Source organism: Temnothorax nylanderi, unplaced genomic scaffold (genome assembly GCF_030848795.1).
Source record: "Temnothorax nylanderi isolate EJ_2023f unplaced genomic scaffold, tnyl_v1.0 TNYL_tig0543_pilon, whole genome shotgun sequence".
NCBI lineage: Eukaryota > Metazoa > Arthropoda > Insecta > Hymenoptera > Formicidae > Temnothorax > Temnothorax nylanderi.
The window spans coordinates 55,669-79,278 of NW_027249605.1; the positions used below are offsets into that span (position 1 = coordinate 55,669).

Consider the following 23,610-nt stretch of genomic DNA (forward strand, 5'->3'; position numbering starts at 1 on the left):
GTTCACGACCGGATTTCATTTACCTAATAAGAACCATGTCAGCCGAATTTATGAGGACTCTTTTAGGCATAATATTCAGGACATTATCAGGATAAAGAAAATGGGCCCTTATAGGGCAAGATATAAAGGCACTATCAGGACCTCAAATGACTATTATTAATTGTACTATTTTAATATTATATAATGAAAGAAGACGAATTGTACTTTCTACAATAATAATATTAGTCAAATAAAAAAGGCCCTCGATGTTTTATTATAGATATTATATTAATAATATCAGATTAATTGACCTTTGAAAATTTGTGTATTATGCCCGTATCAGACTACGGATTGGGATTGAGATTGGATTGAATTTGACCAATTAGAGCAAAGTTCACTAAACTTGAAGTTAGTTTTCTTTATTCTGATTGATTAAATTTCAATCCAATCTCAATCCCAATCCGTAGTCTGATACGGGCTTTAGGGGATACTCAAAAAGGTCCTGATTATTGCTTTATCAGGCGCGCCAGGTTAGAATATCTAATTATTTTTTAGGACAAACTGGCAAGGTCCTGACTGGTGCCGTATATATAACCAGGCATGCTTGATACGGCACCAGTCAGGACCTTAGCCAGTTTGCTTTAAAAAAATAATTTACTTTTTAAAATATATATTTTAAGGGCAACATAAAAAGGTCCTATTAAGATACTGATCTGGCATGCCGTAGTCAGGCATGCCTCATTCATATCTGATCAGGGCCGTACATGACAATAGGCACGCCTGTATAAATTTCTACTCGGGTAATTGTGCTGTATCGATTCGAAGCACATCTCACTAAAGGGGCTCTAGTTTCGTCAGTTTTATGAATTCGACGATAACACTTTGGGAATATATTCTTAAAACCTTATACTATTTATTTATGCGCAAGAAAAAAAATCGATTTTTTTACCAATCAAACTGGAATCCCCCCAACAAGGAAAATTTATCGGTGTTGGAAAGTTTATAGTTATGCATATTACAAAACTATAAAGACAAATTATTATTCCCTTTAAGTATAATAGCCATACAATTTTATTAATGCATTCTATATTTATATTACAGTAATTTGTTTAAAGTTAATTTATATTAAGATAATTTTTCAAATTTATTGTTATTGTTGGGAAGAGAAATATAATGTTGTGTAGAATAAACCGCATAATGTTAAAAGCAAATCAAATAATTACTTATCAACATGTATACACGTATATGACATTTGGGTATTTAATAAAAGTATTTGTCTTCTACTAAAAATTTTAAGTAGAATATGTGACATTTTCGTTATTTTATTTTCTTTATGTCATTTTATTTATTTATGCTCAACCTGAATTGCATTTGCAATTATTATATGTATAATAGCATAAAATGTCACCAAACCAAACTATTCTTTGGAAGAATATAATACATACACTTTTTAAGAATTGCGAAATTTATTATAAATTTAGTTATTAATATAGATTAATATCTTATTAATATAGACAGAACGTGTAATAATTGTTACGGTAGAGTTTATTTAAAGCATGTGCTATGTTTTACTATATAACTTTGATTTATTAATTTTATTTTCACACTTTGCTATTATTGTTTTCCGTTATTTAAAGTAAAAATTAATTTCTCTTTTGCGTTGCAAGCAGGAACTAAGGCGTTACAACTTTAATAGAAATGTTACTAAAACAAATTATTACTAGAATTACTATTAGAGTTATTTATTTATTTATTTTATAGTACTGTCATATATTGATGTAGCAGGCGCATTATTTCGTGATTCAACTATAGGTTTCTCTTCTATCTTTCGCATATGTGACTCAAACTGTTCGTATAAAGTTTCCGGCGTGTTTGAAGAATTTCACATCTAAGCGGCATCGTAATGCGGTAATTTGATCGAATATGCTGGCTCATTACGATCAATAACCCAAATCGATCCGTTTTTACCCTTTTGAATCGCCATAACTGTAGACTGTGCCACATGCACAACACTGCAACAAATGCGTTAGGTTCCCGACAAGATTTTGATACAATTTTCTTATTACTATGCTATAATAATATAATAATGATAATGTTAGTCATTTTTGTATCTTTCTCTTATTATAGGTATATAGGATATTCACATGTGCGTGTTTTCAGTGCTAAAGGCAATATTAATAATAAAACAATCAAAAAGTGCATTTGATAAGAAGAACGGCATTCCTGTCAGTCAAAAAGTAATAATTCTAATCTTAATTATAATTACAATTATAATTATAAATTTGTAGCAAACGTGGTTGCTGTGCTAATTATAGGTATCATATGTGACCGTTCTCATTGTGTGTTTTGTATACTTACGATTGAGGGTTATGAATAACTTTGTATCCCTCATCTATATTCTCTAAGAATTTAATATAATCTTCGTCGATAAAATCGAGACATCTGCTTACATCAGGCACGGCTATTGCCGTTTCTGTGAAACCAGGACATATTGTTAGAATGCGAACTCCTGTTTTGACATAAGATTTCTGAAAAAAGATATTAGGGAGTTTTTGCAATACCGTCTTTCAGGTACGGTAAACGTTATCTGAATTGTTCAGATACATTTACTCTGTATCTGAACAATTCAGATACGATTGCCGTATTTGAAAAACGGTATTGCAAAAACTCCCTATTAATTTAATAAGACTTTTTATTATGACAGAGGGCATGTATTATTCTCATGATAAAGTATTTTAGTGGTATGTATAAAGATTATAATTATAAAGCTAAAAGAAAGAATACAACAGTCGTATATAAATATGTCTATAAGATGTTCTTTAATCCTTCGAGGCCACACTGGGTGGCGGACCCAGACAGAAATTCAGGTCCGATATTTTTAAGATAGGCTTTATAATCAGTGTGCCTCCACCTAGGATCCCTAGTTTGAGTCCCTCTCTCGAAGGTCCGTACATACAGTAGAAAGGCTTTAAGCCATGTCAGTTATGTATTCACCCAGTGTGGCCGGGGCGTATTAAAAAAAAGGTGTGGCCTCGGAGGGTTAAATATCCTTTATGGCTTTAACAAAATTAGAATATCTTCGAAACTTCTTTACAATTTTTTCTATTATTTGTACGCATGATTTTTTATGCTTCCTTTTGGAAGAATTAAAAGAAAATATAGTCATTGTAAAAGCCTATCTATATATTAGTAATATTGCAAGAGTGAGGATTCATATTGTATAAATATAAATTACCTCAAGACTGGAGCCAAATCCGACGACAGCATATTTAGAAGAACAGTACACCGGACATGGACAGAAAGGCCCCAACCCAGCAATAGACGCTATATTTACTATGGTACCCCCTTTGCCACCTTTATGTTTGCCCATATAATCTAAGGCCAATAGCGAACCGCGAATTACCGCTATCTATAGAAATAAAATGTGTAAATAATATTTACGCATTATTTAATATATACGAGTACATATATTTGTGATTTAAAAAATTGCATGTCATGTTTATATAAATACGAACAATATATGTATATAATACATGCTAATGTATTTATTTATAATAAATAAATCAGTCACTCTATGAAATATATTATATTCCAAAATTCTTATTTAATGATAATCTATATTTCCGATTAACATTCTTAAGAAGCAAATCTTAATAAAATTGGTAAATAATTCAATTAATCGGTTGAAGTTTAATGTTTTATTACTCACGACATTAACAGCAAACGTTTGCTCGAAACAACGCTCATTACATATTCCAGCATTGTTAACAAGTATGTCAAGACCATTGAAAGCCTTAATAACTTGCTTGAAGGTTTCTGACGATAAAAATAATCGGTTAGTGTATTTAATGCTTTAATTTAATGGATATCTCATGTTCAAAAATGTAAAATAAAAAATGTAGGGGAGACCGGGGCTAGACCGTTAGTTTTTTTTCGGTGCCGATTTTTAACAACAAAATAAATAATTGTAGTTAAATGTGGTATACCACTGTAAAGAGTGAACCTTTAGCTACAAAATTTATACAGGAATTTTTTATCTACGGCGCTTTGTTTAACCGGTATAGAGCAAAAACGACAACGGTGCAAAAATTGAAATCTCAAAAATGCCGGGGTTAATCCGTTACACTGCATTTTAAATACATATACGTACATCTAATCCTGAAAAATGATAGGATACATTTTAATAATTGTTTTTTAAGAGAAAAATATAAAAATTTATTAAAAAATTTTATGCGAAACATTATTAAAAAATAATTGTTTTACCTATTCCATAAAACAATTTAGGCACGTGAATACAGAGGTTAACCAAATCATAAACTCCCCAACGGCACGTCACATTGTCAACGCGGGCAACTACGGGGAACACGCGTGACGGCGCACAGTGCAGTGGGGCCAAATCCTAAAAAGCTGGTCAAAAGTCGAAAACGTTTTTCAATTTGGATGAAACTCAGTACCCGGAAGTTTTTGGGCTCGCTGATTACGAATCCGAAGTCAAAATTTGAAAAATCAAAATGGATGGTTTTAAATATAGACGATTTGTATAGAAAAAACGTTTTATTTAGGCTAAGATTTAAATTCTGTCCTTTTCAATGATCATTAATTAAAACTCGATTTCTAAATAACAATAGAAAAATGAAAGATTAAGAATGCTGTCAAAATTCTAATATCTAAATATAAAATTATTATAAAAAAAATTTTTAATGTTATTTATTACATCAACATTAAATTTCTTATTAAATATGTAATTGTTCATGAAGGAAGAAAGTGAAATAAAAAGTGAGAACTGCAAAATAAATATATCCCACATAGCACGTAATATTACAGAAATATTGCAGTAATATTGCAATATAGTAGAAATATTACGTATTACAATGAAATATTTCAGAAATATTACTGATGTATTATACGTTTTTAAATAATATTGAAATATTACAGTAATATTGCTGCAATATATTGTTGAAATATAATACTTTAAGTAGCAAAATAATGTCAAATGACATTTTAATGACATCTTATTAACGTCATTAAGACGTTATTAAGGTATCACACAATCATACGTACGTATTGCACAGATAATATATACCAGTTAAAGAATTTTGGACTGAAAGAAAGAAAAATCTGAATCAAAAATGTGATGGAATCAAAAGACTGACTTGTACTTTCGGGGAATAAAAGTGATTAAGACAAATTTTATAAGTGGTATTTAATTTTATAACTTGTTATTTGTTTTGTAATAATAAAAGGTAATTATATATACAATTAATTTTTAATTAAGAGCCAGTAAGTAAATTGATAATAAAATAAATGGATAAAATTTAAAATTCATATTTCTTATATAATCAATATTAAACTTTTCAAATTACGAGTTTGTCACACGGATAAACAGAACGTTTCTGTGTGCGTAAGTGGAGGGAAGAACGCTAGTGTGTGTGGCTATGCGCTTGGTCGCAGCACCGACCCCCACCATTCCCGGTCTTCTCTCGCTGTCTCTTGCAGGAGTCGGTTGGCGAGCTCGATCGTGTTCGGACGTGTTTTGTCCGAAAGCAAATTTTTTTCAAAGTATTGCGACTGTTACTGTCTGCATTGTTTAACTATCAGTACCTTGTATCGGCGCCTTTCGAGGCCTACAACCTTTGTAATTACGCCGCTTGCGGCTTATAAGACTAGTGGTTCGCCCTGGCCGTTTTTAGAGCAGCACTACTGCTTGAAGGCCATCATTACATAAGAAGAAGAAGCTGTCTCTTGCATGGCTCCGTGGGACCACGCAATCACGTAGTACGACACCGCACAGAAACAATCGTTTTAATTTCAGGTAATTTTTCTTTATTTAATAAATATTGTTCACACAAATATTTTTAAAAGTATTTTCGTATAATTATTACTAATATGTACATTGTACATATATATTTGGCGATTTGTCGTTAAATCCAAAAATAGAGATTACGTGGCATGGTCTGCAAAAACCAAAAACCACGTTTATATCATAAAAATCATTTCAATGACCATCTTAAAATACATATATTTGCCTTTGTAACCTTATTGAACGAGTTTCTAATGAAATTATTTATTAACGGCTTTATTCTTAAATCTTGATGCTAACTTAACCTCAAAATTTTTAACAGTTTAATCCAACTGGAGCCCTCAGTTGCAGATACGTGATAGAAATATGCCGATCCCAAATCTTCTAAAAAGCAGTTTAATCATTAATTAAGTGATTTAACCATGATTATTTAACCATTTACGTGATTTTATAATAATTATTGTTCTTATACTATATATTACAGTATTGCTTTCCATCAGTGGATGTTCATGCAGTCCAGAGCAGCATCAAGTAGTTTGATAGAAGAGCAAAAGATTTATTTATTAGATACGTAAGTAAGAAAAAGTTAAATTTGATATAAACCATGCTTTCCAATATTAAAATCGTCAATACTGAAAATCCAAAGTATACGTGTAACATTTATAACTACAGATTTTCAGTATACATAGATAGTGAATATCGGAATACAGATTCATACTTAACCTACTTTTATGTTTAAAATATATAATTAGATGTAAATAATAATTACTGTTTTTGTATTATGTTGCAGTGTTACGTTGCTTTCCATCAGTAGAAGTTCACGCAGAGCAGCACCAAGCAGTTTGATTTCTATCAAACTCTTCTGAGCGACAGCTTTATTTATTAGATACATAAGTAAGAAAAATTTAAACTTGGTATAAACTGCGTTCCAATATTTTAATATCCAGTACTGAAAATCTAAAGTGTATGTATAACATTAACCATAGATTTTCAGTATAGACAGTGAATATTGGAACACGTCATACTTAACCCCGTACTCTTATGTTTGAATATGTAATTATGTATGAAATAAACAGGGTGATTTATTTCGTGTGCCAATCATCTCCGCTCTAATTATCTCAGAAAGTATTGATTTATTGGAAAAATGTTTTGGATAAAAGTTGGAGGGTTCAAGGAGGACCAATAGACAATTTTATTAGATTTTGAGTCCGGGACCTGTGTTAAGCCTAATAGGATCCAAGTCAAATTATTTAAATATAAATCCCTTTTTTATTGTATCATCTTTTTCTACTAATTAATATGAACAACTTTTGTTTGAAACATTTTTTTATTTGCCTTATACTTTTTGAGATATTCAAGGAAAACTTGGTTTCAAAAATATACTGTTGCAATAGTATTCTAATTTCTTTAAATAATTGTGTACACATGAAAGCTTCAAGGAAATGTATACACAAATATTTAAAGAAATTGGGGTATTATTGCAATAGCATATTCTTGAGACCATATTAAGTCAAAAAGTCTTGTATCATTTTTCCCTCCGACAAGCATTTATCAAGATATCATAAGCTAAATATTAAAAAAATTACCAAATTTTTCTTGAATATCTCAAAAAGTATAAGACAAATAAAAAATGTTTCAGACAAAAGTTGTTTATATTAATTAGTAGAAAAAGATGATGTAATAAAAAATTGGAGTTTTTATTTAAAAAATTTGACTTGGACCCTACTGGGCTCAACATGGGTTCCAGACTCAAAATCTAAGATCATCCATTATTCCTCTATGAACCTTCCAACTTTTATCTGAAACATTTTTCCAATAAACCAATACTTTAGGAGATAATTGGCACACAAAATAAAACTCACCTTGTATAATCAGATATAAATAATAATTACAGTTATTGTATTATGTTATAGTGTTACGTAACTCTTTATCAGTGGAAATTCATACAGTGCAGAGCAGAGCAGTGCAGAGCATGGAGCAGTTTTGAAGAAGAAAGAGATAGAAAGATAATATCAATATTATTTTCTTAATATTATATGTAATACTATTATTAAAAATAACAATTTGATAAAATTTAATAAAATTTATTAAAATGGTATAATTTTTAGCAATATTAAATAAATATTGTCTAATATTACACAAATAATATTATTGCGTTAACAATATCAATATTATTTTAATATTGTATGTAACAATACTATTAAAAATAATTTAATAAAATTTAATAAAAATTATTAAAATGGTTAAATTCCTAGCAATATTGTATAAATATCACGCAAATATTACAGTAATATTACCGTAATATTACTGATATATATTACAGTAATATTACTGATATTCATTTGCGCGGACATTTTAATATTACCGAGATATCTCAGTAATATTACTGCAATATTTCTGTTATATTTCATTGTAATATTGCAATGGAAAAATAATATTGCTGCAATATTACTGAAATATTATGTGCTATGTGGGATATTTAATAAAACAAGATTAGTCGGTCTGACTGGCAGTAATTTATTAGTATAACGACATTTCAACCCTTACTTTGGGTCCTTATCAAATTAATTTAACAATGCTGAAACAACATAAATTACCGATAATCAACACATGCTACAAGAATGCAAATTAATAGATCGTGATACAAAGTACAATAAATATTAAATTTACATAGATCATTGTACGTCAAAATTATAAAAATATTTGAGTCATACTTAAAAATTGTGTAAACGGGCGGTGAATAAATATATATTTATTAAAATACAGTCAATCAACAACTTTATGCATCGTCATCAGAAGAATAATTTGATTCACAGTCAGTTGATTCAATTGTAAGATTGCTGGAGCTTTCCTCACTCTCTGTAATACTTGGCGCAATTAATAATAAGGCTGTTTCTGGTAGCAACGATTTTAATTTAAAAGTATAATATTTATAGATAAATTGACAATTACACATTCAATCTTATAGTTACTATTATTTATTCCAATATATATATATTTTTAAATTATTTATGAAAGTAAATTGCGTATCTTAAAACTCAATACAATAAAGACCACAAGAAAATAAAAAGAAACATTAATTTAAATTTTTATCCGCACGAATAAACCGGGCTAACTAAGAACCAACGCGGTAAATGATGCGCGTAAGTTTTATTTATATTTTTATTTTACATATTTTCCAACCTTTGACTGCGTGTTGACAAATCTAGTCGGCACGCAGTTAAAGGTCGGAAAATATGTAAAATAAAAATATAAATAAAACTTTCGCTTCAAATTTTAAATTTTTATTTTTAAAATATTCTCCACAGTGACAATGAAAAATTATTAATCCTCATTTTTTATGGATTATAATTCTACGCTTTAAATTAGAAATATTTTAGCAGGTACCTAATTTTTCGCTAAACGCCTTCCTAAAGGCCCAAAATTTTGGGCCTTTTGGAAGGGGCTTAGCAAAAATTGACTTGATACAAAATATTTCTATCTTGAACCGTAGAATCAAAATGCGCAATAAAAAATGGGGATTAATATAATAAAAAATTGACTTGGGCCTGACTGAGCCCATATAGGGCCCCGGGCCCACAATGTGAGTACACTCCTGAATAGATATTTCAAAACCCTACAACTTTTATCAGAAACATTTTTTCAATATTTTGCGTTTTTAATGTTTAAAATTCAATTCAATTCAAAAGAAAATTGTTTTTCATTACAAAAACTTGCACCAATAGCAGGGTAGCAGCTAGTAGCAGCAGTTTTTTGTTGTTTTCATTAAATAATACTTGAATCTACAACATGCAATAGGTCTGGTCGCAGAACTCTACAGAACTCATAAACTTTTCTCTACGTTTCTTAAATTTTCCGTTGCAATTTTACGTTCATTTTCGTAAAACTCATTTGTTTATTAATATTACATAAATTATTACTATAAATTTTGTAATACGTGATAATATTCTACTTACTTCCAGCTGTCGAATCCATTTTGTAGATTTAAAATTGCTTTATTTTTATAGCTTTGGCGTCCTCCTGAATATAACGTTTAAAACTCGGCTCCGAACACGACACGTCTTGTTCGAGCGAGCGTCACTTTTGAACTGACGTGTACGAGCAGGTATAAAGGATAGGACGTTTTCTAGTCTAGAATCCGACCTTCGGACTATTACTCAAACAAACCCACCACTTTAAATCCTCGGAATCGAAACTTTATTTTTCGACTTTTGGCCAGCTTTTTGCGATTTGGCCCCACTGTGCGGCGTTCCGGTGCCATAGGATCAGCGCGGACCCTCGAGCAACCTAACCAAGCCGCGTTTCTCGCGGGTGAGCGATAAATAGCGACAGGGGGGTTAGAAAAGCTTGCGGTGGAGCGCGACCATTTTACCGACTCGATGGCGTCCTCGCGCCGATTCCTCGACGCGCCGACGACGACGACGACGACGGCCACGACCACCACGACGACGACGGCCACGACCACCACCACGACGACGACGACGACGATGACCACCACCGACACCACCACCACTACAACGGCGGCGACAATGACGCCGAGACGATGCGGCGAACGCTGGACGATGCGGTCGCACGCGCGACTGTCACTGACACAACGACCAACAACGACGATCTACCGCGCGCGCGGCATGTCAACTCTCGCGCGGAAATCGCGGGATCTCAGAGCCGTGCCGTGTCTCGCTGTACCTCGCCGACGCACAGTGGGAAATTTCGGTGACTTTTTGGACAAAAATCTTGTTAGAGCTCAATTCTTTATGAAACTGAATGAATTTTTTTTTTAAATACTCGTAAAGACTTATACTTTAGACAGGAACTGCAATAATTTAGTTATAGTTAAACCTACATTTAAAAAAATTATTAAATGCGAGTAAAAGTAAAACTCATGTATGTGTATGTGAAGTTGGCATATCAATTGTCAGCATATAAAAAAAAAGTGGAGTTCTCTTTGCATACAACCGAGTTCTATAGTTTCTGATAAATTTTAACAGTAGATCTGGTCATTTAACATTAATAAACGGAAGTTGAGAAATGATATGCTAACTTTCCACGAAGTCAGCATATCATATAATTTTTTCGAAAATTACTCCAATGAATTTTATAGTTTTTGACGAGTTCTATAGTTCTATAACATAGTTCTGACCATTAACTATCTCTAAATAATTATTAACAATTATTATCAGCATATCACTCGTACTACAGTGATATGCTATGCTTCTGCGATAAGTTCTCGGCTCGTTCGAGGTTTTAAACAATAGTTCTAAACCCCCTGACGATAGTTCCGTACAGTTATTACCACTCTCTACCTTTAAATAATTATTAACAATTATTATCAAGATATCACTCGTATTACAATGATATGCTATGCTTCTGCGACAAGTTCTCGGCTCGTTCGAGGTTTTAAACAATAGTTTTAAACCCCCTGACGATAGTTCCGTACAGTTCTGACCACTGGCTATATTTAAATAATTATTAACAATTATTATCAGCATATCACTCGTGCTACAGTGATATGCTATGCTTCTGCGATAAGTTCTAGGCTCGTTCGAGATTTTAAACAATAGTTCTAAACTTCCTGACGATAGTTCCGTACAGTTCTTACCACTCCCTACCTTTAAATAATTATTAACAATTATTATCAGCATATCACTCGTACTACAATGATATGCTATGCTTCTGCGACAAGTTCTCGGCTCGTTCGAGGTTTTAAACCTCTGCGAAAACTTGTCGCAGAAGCATAGCATATCATTATAATACGAGTGATATGCTGATAATAATTGTTAATAATTATTTAAGGTAGGGAGTGGTAAGAACTGTACGGTACTATCGTCAGGGAGTTTAGAACTATTGTTTAAAATCTCGAACGAGCCTAGAACTTGTCGCAGAAGCATAGCATATCATTGTAATACGAGTGATATGCTGATAATAATTGTTAATAATTATTTAAAGGTAGAGAGTGGTAAGAACTGTACGGAACTATCGTCAGGGGGTTTAGAACTATTGTTTAAAACCTCGAACGAGCCGAGAACTTATCGCAGAAGCATAGCATATCACTGTAGTACGAGTAATATGCTGATAATAATTGTTAATAATTATTTAGAGATAGTTAATGGTCAGAACTATGTTATAGAACTATAGAACTCGTCAAAAACTATAAAATTCATTGGAGTAATTTTCGAAAAAATTATATGATATACTGACTTCGCGGGAAGTTAGCATATCATTTCCCAACTTCCGTTTATTAATGTTAAATGACCAGAACTATTGTTAAAATTTATCAGGAACTATAGAACTCGGTTGTATGCAAAGAGAACTCCACTTTTTTTTGATATGCTGACAATTGATATGCCAACTTCACATACACATATACATGAGTTTTACTTTTACTCGCATTTAATAATTTTTTAAAATGTAGGTTTAACGAAGGTTGGGTAAGTTAACTTTTTTTTTTAACTAAGTTAAGTTAAAGTTAACAGCCTTGAAAATTTAACTTAGTTAAGATACAAGTTAATCCATAATGAAATTAATTGAATTAAAAGTTAAGTTAATAATAATTAGTAATTAAAAAGTTAAAAGTTAAATTTTTTTGTCGCCACGCTGGACCAGAACCGAAACGAAAACGTGATTATAATTGATCATATCATTCAACATATCGACTGATACATTTGCGACGGAAAAAGATTTCCCTTAGGCACTCAAACGTGCTTTTATACAATATAATACCTCGATACCATCTTCAGCTCATTGTTGAACGGTTGTTCAGTGCAGGAGGACTTGTTTCCAGGAGGAAACAGGAGGTGTGCAGGAGGAAACAAGTCCTCCTGCACTGAACAACCGTTCAACATGAGCTGAAGATGGTATCGAGGTATTATATTGTATAAAAGCACGTTTGAGTGCCTGAGGGAAATCTTTTTCCGTCGCAAATGTATCAGTCGATATGTTGAATGATATGATCAATTATAATCACGTTTTCGTTTCGGTTCTGGTCCAGCGTGTTATTAAATATAGCGTTTGTTGTAAAGAGGTGGAAGCCAGTGGCCAGATCGACTATACTGCGTTTAGTGCGTTCACGGAGATAAGTAATAGTGCTGCGACTAGCGTATACGAAATGGGGCATTCTGAGCTTTGTGATTGGTCAATTCTTCTAGAAGCATACAACCAATCACACTACACGGAATATGGCCCCCCATATAGGAGTTGCCAGATGTTACAATGAAACCAACGCTTGGCCAATACTACGGCAGTCAATTGTCGGCCAAGGTTCTATCAGCCAGTGCTGGGCCATCACTGGCAAATAACTGGCTGCCTACCTATATAGAATAATCCGGCATTACAACGAAGACCAATACTTGGCCGATGGTTGGCAGCCGTACGTCGCCCAACATTCTGTCAGACAGTACTGGGCCATCACTGGCAAATAACTGGCTGCCTACCTATATAGAATAATCCGGCATTACAACGAAGACCAACACTTGGCCGATGGTTGGCAGCCGTACGTCGCCCAACATTCTGTCAGACAGTACTGGGCCATCACTGGCAAATAACTGACTGCCTACCTATATAGAATAATCCGGGATTACAACAAAGACCAACACTTGGCCGATGGTTGGCAGCCGTACGTCGCCCAACATTCTGTCAGACAGTACTGGGCCATCACTGGCAAATAACTGACTGCCTACCTATATAGAATAATCTGGCATTACAATGAAGACCAACGCTTGGCCGATGCTACGGCAGTCAATTGCCGGCCAAGGTTCTATCAGCCACCCGTGTAAAAATTTGTTAGGGATGGCCTTACATAACATAAGGCGCCGATCATTAGTTATTAGGGATGCCATAAGAAAGGTTTCCTTATTTTTGTCTAGTAAGACCCTTGTAAAGATTTGATAAGGATATTTTAACTTCATAAATACTTATTTATTAGGGCTCCCTTACGGAAAGAAACTACAGCCAGTAAATATTACACTTGTGTAGTTACTACAGGACCACCTGTAGTTATCACAGAAAGGAACACAATAATCTGTAGTTATTACACGCTGTAATTACTTAGTGCGTGAAATCCCTGTAATATGGAATACACGTCTAATCATGAAGGGTGAAATCCACTACACGTGTAATCCACTATATATGTAATATACTACACGTGTGGTAAGTGATTTGTGTAATAGACTACACGTGTAATCCATTATATGTGTAATATACTACACGTGTGGTAAGTGACTTGTGTAGTAGACTACACATGTAATCTACAAAATGTGTAATACACTACTACACATGTGTATTAAACGTAATGCTACCAGTAATCCATAAAATTTGAAATAGCGAGTCTTATCATATATGGAGGGGTAAAAACCACAGTGGTGTAAGTCAAATTTTTAAAAATATTTTCTCGTGTGCATAGATGCAATTTATATATTGTACAGATTGCATCTATGCACACGAGAAAATATTTTTAAAAATTTGAGTTACACCACTGTGGTTTTTACCCCTCCACCTCCATATATAGTGTACTTTTACTTCAATGCAGCTGTATATATATATAAATTATTTCTATAAATATTGTTTGAAATTTATTAGATTTAATGTATCACTTTTTAACCACATTTTATTATTTTTTAATTTCATATTTTATAAGTAATTTCATAATAAACCGGCACTGGTTTCTGACATTCACCCGACTTTAAGAAATATTATATCATATATCCAATTTAAAATTTTATTACTTTTTTTAAACTGAATTTGTATCTTAAGATGATTTTTGAAAAATTATATATTTGTGCTGGTTATGACATATGTAGACTATATATAACACTTACATCAAATTAAGAAGTAGTCTACCACGTAAGGCAGTTGGCTCACGATCCAGAGGTCCCGAGGTCCCGAGTTCGAATCCCACCAAGGTAAGTGTGTTTTTCAAATACAAGAAAATATTTATAATCATAGACTGCATCTTAAGAAACAAATTTAGTTATAAAAAAGTAATAAAACTAAGAAAAAAATAATTTTTTTTTATGCCGGGTGAATATCGGAAATCAGTGTCCTCTAGTATTAAGAGGACTGCAATCTTGTAGTCCTGTAATCCTGTAATATTTTCCTGTAATCCGAGCGTATAGTACGAAAATATTACAGTATATTACAATACTTCAGTCTGTAATTTTGTGTAATACTTTTATGTAGTTCCTGTAATATAATTTTCTGTAATCCGCTGTAGTTTCTTTCCGTAAGGGCTAACCGGATGAGGTCCCGATCATTATTTATTAAGGATGCCATAAGAAAGGTTTTTCTTATTTTTGTGTAATGAGGCCCTTGTAAGGATTTGATAAGGATGTTTTAACTTTATAAATATATTTACGAACACAAAATTTCGTAATAAGCCGGCACTGGTTTCTGACATTCACCCGACATTAAGAAATATTATATCATATATCCAATTCAAAATTTTATTACTCTTTTTAAACTGAATTTGTTTCTTAAGATAATTTTTGAAAAATTATATATTTGCGCTGGTTATGACATATGTAGATTGTATATAACACTTACATCAAATTAAGAAGTAGTCTACCATGTAAGGCAGTTGGCTCACGATCCAGAGGTCCCGAGGTCCCGAGTTCGAATTCCACCAAGGTAAGTGTGTTTTTCAAATACGAGAAAATATTTATAATCATAGACTGCATCTTAAGAAACAAATTTAGTTAAAAAATAGTAATACAATTTCAAAATAAATAATTTTTTTTATGTCGGGTGAATATCGGAAATCAGTGTCGGCTCGATACTGGCTCGATACTGGCACGTAGCATTGTATCAGAAATCTGGCACCTGGCAACCAGTATTGGCGCAGTACTAAACCGATCATAAATCCTGTACTGGGGCAGTACCAGTAGACAACGGCTGGGCCAGTACTGTCTGCCAGTATTGGGCCCAAGTTATCATCCGGTACTGGCGCCAGTACCGCGCCAGTAGTGTTGCCAGTACTACGCCAGTACCCGAACTGCAACAACCAGTACTGGCGCAGTATTGGGCCGTTTCGTATGTAAACAAATTCACAGTTGAGTTCGAGAATCAAGGTCCTATACTATAAATGTAGAGTTGTAGGCAGGCATCTCGCGACGCCTTTATTTATGGCATGGTTTACTTCAAGAAAGTTAAATTAAAAGTTAATAGTTACCGATAAAATGTAACTAAATTAAGTTAAAAGTTAAAAGTCTAAAATGTAACTAAGTTAAGTTAAAAATATTTAACTTTTTAACTTTTTAACTTAACTTTTATCTTTTTAACTAGACACTACCCAACCTTGCTAAAATGACTTTGCAACCTAATTTTATAGTGTTTTAGCCTATCAAATCCGTCAAATTTATTTCTCTAATGTAAATATTATATTACTCACCTCTTATCGAAACTACCAGCAAAATTGCAACGAGCAAGCAGAGAAGCTTTCAGAGCGCACTGTGTTTACATGAACGGCCGGAACGCATTGACGGCGCATGCGGGTGGGGTATTTCGTGTTACTCTATGATATTAACATCATTGTAGGCGCGTAATACAAATAGTTATTGAGATAAACAATGGCGCGGAATTGTCAACCGCGCGGTAATTGCCAACTCTCCCCTACACACAGCAATAAAAAAAATTTGCATGGGCGTGCTATCGAAAAATGCACGGACTTTTTACTGAAATGTTATCGAGATACATTCCACATTGAATTAATACTTTATTAGGCTTAATTAATTGGGAATGATAATTCTGAGTAATTCTTTTTCGAGCTGCGTTGGTCCGTGATTAATAACACCGTTTCTATGACAAGTGTTTCTTGGAATTACAAGATTTTAATTTGCGCATTTTCCGCAGAACTTTCATCTCGCGTGTTTGTTAAAGAAGAGTACGCTTCAATAAGTTTCAAAAAATATACAATTCTCTTGATACGACTGATAACATGCGGGGGCGCAATAGCAAGATCGAATTCCGACGTAAAACAGCAACGTATGAACATCGACAAGCGAGAACATCGACAGCAAGAACTAAACACTGAGTTTTCTAATTAAATCATTGCCTGTGCGTGGACGTTTGTTGCTTCCTCACATGACGTAAACGCGAAGAACCACTCCATATCAGAAATGTAGGACCATAATGCATGATTTACGTTAATGACAAAATAGGAATGACATAATTGCTAAGAAGGCACACGGAAAATATTAATACATTTTAGTAATATTTTTTCTTTCCATATGACTGGATCAAATTAAAAAATTTATTTGTAAAATGTCAATTACAATTTTATTTTTTACGTTTTAATTTTTTAATTTATAGCTTTGATATTTTACAAATACGCCTACAAGCATTATTTTCGAAATGCACAAAAGAGATAAATATCGTGGAGTGAAAAAAAAAGAAACAAAGTAATCGATGCACGAATGCTACCTTTTATGCAATATACATGCATAAATCATATTGTATATACCGTTAATATGTATAATACATAATATGTATTTCCACGTTCAATATAAAATTATATTATTATCGGATATTTTATTGCCTTTAAATACTTGTATTGCATATCACAGTTGCGGAATTGTGGAATTATTGATTTAATATCATAAATTACTCAGTTTTTAATTATTTACCTTAATAACCAATATGTAATGCATTCGAACTTCGTTTAGTTCGAGCACGTCAATCGCGGTTTTCCTTCAAACACCTAAGGTAGTCAAGCGAGTAATCAAGCATTTCATTGCAGTTTCCTATTTTATTCCTCGTTTGTTAACCATTGAAACATTCAAGTTGTACTACGGAAATCCTTTTCTGATGAGCTTCAAACTTCCACATTTCAAAGTACAAAGCTACGGAGTCCTGTCTACGAACCAGTCTCAAATTATGTTGTGCGAATCGTGTGAATCAAATACCTGCAGACTTATTGATTTAAACACTTCATACATATATCTATACATCGTAAGAACGATTTTTAGATTTTTCGCCAGTGTTTGGCACAATTAAATCGTATTGACAATTAACAACTAAAAATTAAAATTTTAACTGTTAATTGCAATTGGCAATTAAATTAGTTATTTGTGAATATGTATTTGTTTTACAATTAATTAATTGTTAATTGTTTTTACAATTAAAACTAATTATTTAATTATTTATTAATTTTAATTGTCAGTAGATACAATTAACAACTGTTTTTTACCGTGATGACGATTTAATGTGTTACTTATTTTAAAGGGTAGATATTATTCTTACTGGTTGTTTGTACGTCCTTGTGAGAATTTTTTTATATATATAGAATAAGATGGCAAACAAGAAAAGAGGCAAAAAAGTAAGTTCCAATAAAATAGCATGTAATAATTCTGATTTGTAATTTTTTATTAATGTAATGTGATCGTTAAATAATTGAAAGAAATTAAATCTGTACGTAATTAATACACATACTTACAAGCTAAATTAGTTGCAATTAAATTTAATCGCAATTGAAACGCCACAATTAAATATTCAATCAATTGATTAATTGATTAAAGCTTTAATTGATTGTTGCCCAACACTGTTTTTCGCAAAGTGCGCTCTCCAGCAATGGGGAAAAAAGTGAATCTTATCGAGCAGTGTAGCGCTCACCTCGGACGTCACAGCTGAGCAGCGTTAGGGCCAGCGCACGAACATTGCCGTAGCGTCTTACGCCTTACGTGAGAATCTTGCGTTAGGGCCCGGACACACACTTTTTCGTACAGTAACAGTTTCGTAACAGTACTGTTACTGTTACGAAAAAGTGTGTGTCCGGGGCTTTACGCGACACGCAAGCCAATCTTACGGCAACGCACGAAAAAAAGCGTAACGTACGTAACATAAGACTAATTACGTTCTTCTTTGGGCGTTGCCGTAAGATTGACTTGCGTGTCGCATAACGCAAGATTCTCACGTAAGGCGTAAGACGCTACAGCAATGTTCGTACGCTGGCGCTTACGAACAGCAGGAGGACGTGCAGGATCCTTTCGCGCCGATGAGACAATCGATCCACCCATGACGGATCGCGGCTACGTGCGACATCGAACCTTTCACGGCACATCGAGACATTGCATTTTCACCGAGCAGATAGGGCTCGACCCTTTGTGTCACCTGCGAATCATTCTCGACATCCTGCGTAATGGCATTGCTCCGCACGTGTCGCCGCATTGGGGAAGCTGCAACAGCAGCAACAGTAGCAGGTAGTAGCGCGCAACAACAGTAACGGGCATCCAATTACACGGCTCCTCCGTTTTCGCCGACACCGTGGCTGTTGATTAACCGGATTAGCGCGCGCGCGCTTTATGATGTAACCCGTGCAATTCGAGAGACCGCGAATCACCAGCACTATTATCACCGCCGCGTGCCGGCAGTCCCGATCGCCGATGAAACAATTAACACACCCACAACGTAGTTCCTTCATCAACAGCGTCTTCCCGGTCAGATGACGTAAACCGAAAACGCGAACCGATCATTGTTACTCGAATAAAGCCACTCCTGGCACAAAGGACGTTTTCTCGCGTCGAGCCGCGTGGGCTTTGCATTGAATCCGCTGGGATTCAATAATGTAGCTGGCTTTTTGTTTCGCCGCGTATGTATACACGTCACCTCGCTGCGGCTTAATAAATTAATGAGTTGCCTCGAAAGACTAGTTTCCGTTACACGTTTACGGGATTTAATGCGGCTTACGTTATTACACGGTGTTGTTTTACGAATAAATCGCATGCAATAATCCTCGAGCTTCCTGAAACCGTTTGTTATCGCGTCATCGATTATTCGCGTTCCTCGCTCGATCACAAACACGTAGTTAGTTCCGAAAACACTCTTCGGAATTCTGAAACTTCGTCTAAACTGCTCCGCGGTTTACTTTAAAGTTTCATCCCATGCAAGGTCTACGTCGCTTTGTTCAACCGGTATAGAGTAAAAACGACAAAGGTGCAAAAATCGAAAAGTCAAAATTCCCGGGAGTCGTGTCTCCATTCTCGGACTGGATTTTAAATAAAGATACATAATTTTGATCATAAAAAATAATGGAATACACTTTATTCATTGTTTTTTTAGTAGAAAAATGGAAAACGGAAAATAATTTCAAGAAAATCAATTTTTTTTTTCGCTAACAGTTAAAGCATGTAAAAACAAAGTTCAATTGTAACTCTGTCGCCTTCATTTTTTATATATATTGAACAAGTTATAGCTTTTTATATTAAGGAAGATGTAGAGAATGCAAATCTAGGGTCGAAATTTAGTTAGAATTGCCGATAAATTGTTAATTTGCATGGTTGGATACTCGGACGTTTCAACCGTATGGTGTACCAATAGCGAACCAAGTGGCTGGATACTGGTGTACAACCAGGCGATCGGGTAATGTCCCAATTGCCGGACGCAACGAACTCAGCGGCCATAACCTTGATGTAAATTAACACGAACGATCAGCATTGACGCGTGGCATTGTTTACTAGTGTGCTTAAAGTGTGTTTAAAATTACGCTAAACTGAGGCGATTATTCGCAGTAAGTATGATATCTAACATTTTACAAATTTGGCTTCGTCGAACGAGTTCGTTATTGCTATTATGTAGTCAGCAGATTGTTCACATTGGAAAAGTCTTGAACGTAACCTCTAAAAAAAGTTGTCTCTGCTTTCATCTGCGACTGGTTGGTAATAGGGACATCGAGTGGCCGGATATCGGGACATAACAAAAAACTGATGGCCGGGTACTGGGACACATCGAGTGGCCCGGTATCGGGACATAACCAAAAACTGATGGCCGGGTACTGGGACATTTCCTTTTCTCGCATTTTCCGAAAAAATCAAATCAACTATTACCGATGGAACTAATTATTGGATGGTTTCCAGAAACTAGAGAATCCAAGCTTTCGTTTCGTCGTATCCGCTTATAAATAAGATTTGTTAATATATACTAGGTGCGCAACTAAGTTTCCGGGTTTCACACATAGATGGCACCAATAACACATGTACTCGACTTACATGTCTGAAGTTGTCTGAAGTTATAGCTTGAACATCTGTTAACAATAACCAGTCGTTATATAAACACATATCGCAACGCAAAAATATTTTTTCTAACAACGGAGATGTCGAGTTTTGTGCCAAATAAACAGCATTTGCGGGAAGCTTTGCTTTTCTGCTTTAACTTGAAAAAAAATGCAGCTGAAGCACGTCGTTTGCTTGAGAAGGCCTACGGCGAACATGCACCATCGAAAACTACCTGTGAAGATTGGTTTAAACGCTTCAGAAGTGGCGATTTCGACACTGAGGACAAGGAGCGCTCCGGAAGACCAAAAACAATTGAGGACGCCGATCTGCAAGCGTTATTGGATGAAGATGATACGCAAACACAAGATCAACTTGCGGAAGCATTAAACATGACTCACCAAGGTATTTCCAAACGTTTACATGCCATGGGAAAAATTCAAAAGGAAGGAAAATGGGTGCCGCATGAGTTGACTGAGAGACAGATGGAAAATCGAAGAGCCACTTCCGAAATTTTGCTTTTGCGGCATGAAAGAAAGAGTTTTCTTCATCAAATTGTTACTGGCGATGAGAAGTGGATATATTTAGAGAATCCCAAACGCAAAAAATCGTGGCTTTCACCTGGTGAAGAATCAACATCGACGGCACGGCCAAATCGTTTTGGAAAGAAGACAATGCTCTGCGTTTGGTGGGACCAGAAAGGAATCGTGTACTATGAGCTGCTGAAACCGGGCGAAACTGTCAATGGGCATCGCTACCGACAACAACTGATCAATTTAAACCATACATTGCTCGAAAAACGGCCAGAATGGGACACGAGACACGAACGAGTGATATTGCAGCACGACAACGCTCCGTGCCATCGCAGTTCCATCGTCCAGGACACCATCAAAACGCTGAAATGGGATCTGCTACCGCACCCGCCGTATTCGCCAGACCTGGCGCCTTCCGATTATCACTTGTTCCGGTCGATGGCGCATGGCTTGGCTGGGCTACAATTGACCAATTTCGAAGAAGTGCAAAATTGGTTGGATGAATGGTTTCGGTCCAAAGACGCGTCGTTTTATTGTCGCGGTATTCATGTATTGCCAGAGAGATGGCGAAAATGTATAGCTAGCGAGGGACGATACTTTGAATAAACCATTTTTTGTATTTTTCTTGAAATTTTCCATTTTTTATTGATCAAAAAAACCCGGAAACTTAGTTGCGCACCTAGTATAAAAATTCAATTTCAATTTTCAAGGCTTCTTAAATGGTCCGCTATTGGGACGTTTACCTTACCATTTCCCTCCTACACAAACTGACGCACGTGCAAGGGAAGACAGAATCACGCCGCTCGAGGGAAACCTAACCTGAAATCGCCGTGAGCTGAAGTCGTGCGCCCGGCGCGCCACAGTGACGAGACTAGCGGACCAGCCCCGGGTGCTTACTAGCGGATAAGCCCCAAACATAAGTTTCAGGTTTGATCACCCACGAAATATTAGACATTAACGATAATGAAAAAACTACACTGGATTCGTGTTCAGCATGCATTACTCTTTATAATCACGTACCTCGAGATTTGGAGAGCAAATATTATTGCAGATATTACAATATTTCCACGCGCAGAAAATTTCACTTTCACCTTCCGAAAACACGTTTGCCCTCGTAAAAATCATAACACGGCAGGTAACCTGCCGAAACTCCGTTGGTCACATGGGTACCATAAGCAGCGTTTACAATGTTAATAGCGAGTTCGCACAATATACAGGTTCCGAGATATTTGATTTGGCGGATTTACCCCGTTAGCGGTCTAGCCCCGGTCTCCCCTAAATAATAAATAGTTTGATAAAAATTATTTAAGAAATTCGCGGCATTTACCGTTGTACGCTTCCAAGTTTGTTACATCAATTGGAAAGAAGACGACACGTTCTTTTCCAAATTTTTCTTGCAATGTTACTGTTGCGTTGTAACAACGTTCTACCGGCAAATCGAGAATGGCGACTTTCTAGAATTATTATAATAAAGTAGAGAGATAATACACCGTTTTTCTCCATTTTTTAATTTTTGGTTGTAAAATACCTTCGCGCCTTTACGCAACAAATCTTCGGTAATGTGGTAACCAATGCCGGCCCCGGCTCCTGTGACTATCGCCGTTTTACTTTCCACGTTGTCCATTACTTATTGTCAATATTATATTAAGAAGATTAAATATCAAAAAGATTGTGAACAAGAAGAAATGCTCAGCCGTGCGATGCTTTTATATGTCAACAATCAAACTTGCGCGCAGTTAAGTTATAAGGAAGACAAGGCAAACGTTTTAAACTTTTAAATATGTTTCAAACTTTTAAATATGCTATTTCCACACTTATCGCCAAATATTTTGTGATAATTAGAAGCTATATTTAAATAAATGTTTAGGTTTAGCAGAGTTTTGAATTTCAATTATGTTACACACATTACGTTCCATAGTAGAAGCAAAGCGTTCAACACAGATAGAATGCAAATGTAGCAAACATGTATTATGTATTGTGTATTGTATGTATTTTTAGGTTTACAATCACGTTTCTATGATAAAGAAAAAGCAATCGTAAAAGTTCCGAACGTTTTGTTTACTTCGAATCACTTCTAGTAGTAAATAAAAATTATCTTATTTTTTATGTGTATTCGAGTAATTCTATAAACATATAATAATATAAAATAAGATGCAATAAAAGAAATAACAGAAAGAAAGATATTTATAAACTTTAGAAAAACTGTTTGCAATAATCGTAAAAGTGTATACATTAACATTTATTGCAACTCTTGGATCGAAATTCTAATTACCAACAAACAAGTTAAAGATGTTTATCTTTCTTTGTACAGATTCGAGTACAA

At 34.6% G+C, this 23,610-nt stretch overlaps 1 protein-coding gene and 1 long non-coding RNA gene across 2 annotated transcripts; one reads left to right on the forward strand and one right to left on the reverse strand.

The window, feature by feature from the left end:
* Positions 1–1,281: 1,281 nt before the first annotated feature.
* On the reverse strand, positions 1,282–23,020 carry LOC139783798 (15-hydroxyprostaglandin dehydrogenase [NAD(+)]-like). The gene is made up of 6 exons (XM_071722958.1): positions 22,816–23,020; positions 22,615–22,741; positions 3,689–3,795; positions 3,215–3,388; positions 2,338–2,507; positions 1,282–1,991 (listed from the first exon to the last, which is right to left on the reverse strand). The coding sequence occupies exons 1-6, from the start codon at positions 22,909–22,911 to the stop codon at positions 1,868–1,870; spliced, it is 798 nt and encodes a 265-aa protein (XP_071579059.1). The 5' UTR covers positions 22,912–23,020; the 3' UTR covers positions 1,282–1,867.
* LOC139783799 (uncharacterized) lies at positions 5,428–7,880 on the forward strand. The gene is made up of 4 exons (XR_011721384.1): positions 5,428–5,791; positions 6,264–6,350; positions 6,570–6,673; positions 7,693–7,880. It is a non-coding gene; the product is annotated as an uncharacterized lncRNA (long non-coding RNA).
* Positions 23,021–23,610: the final 590 nt, after the last annotated feature.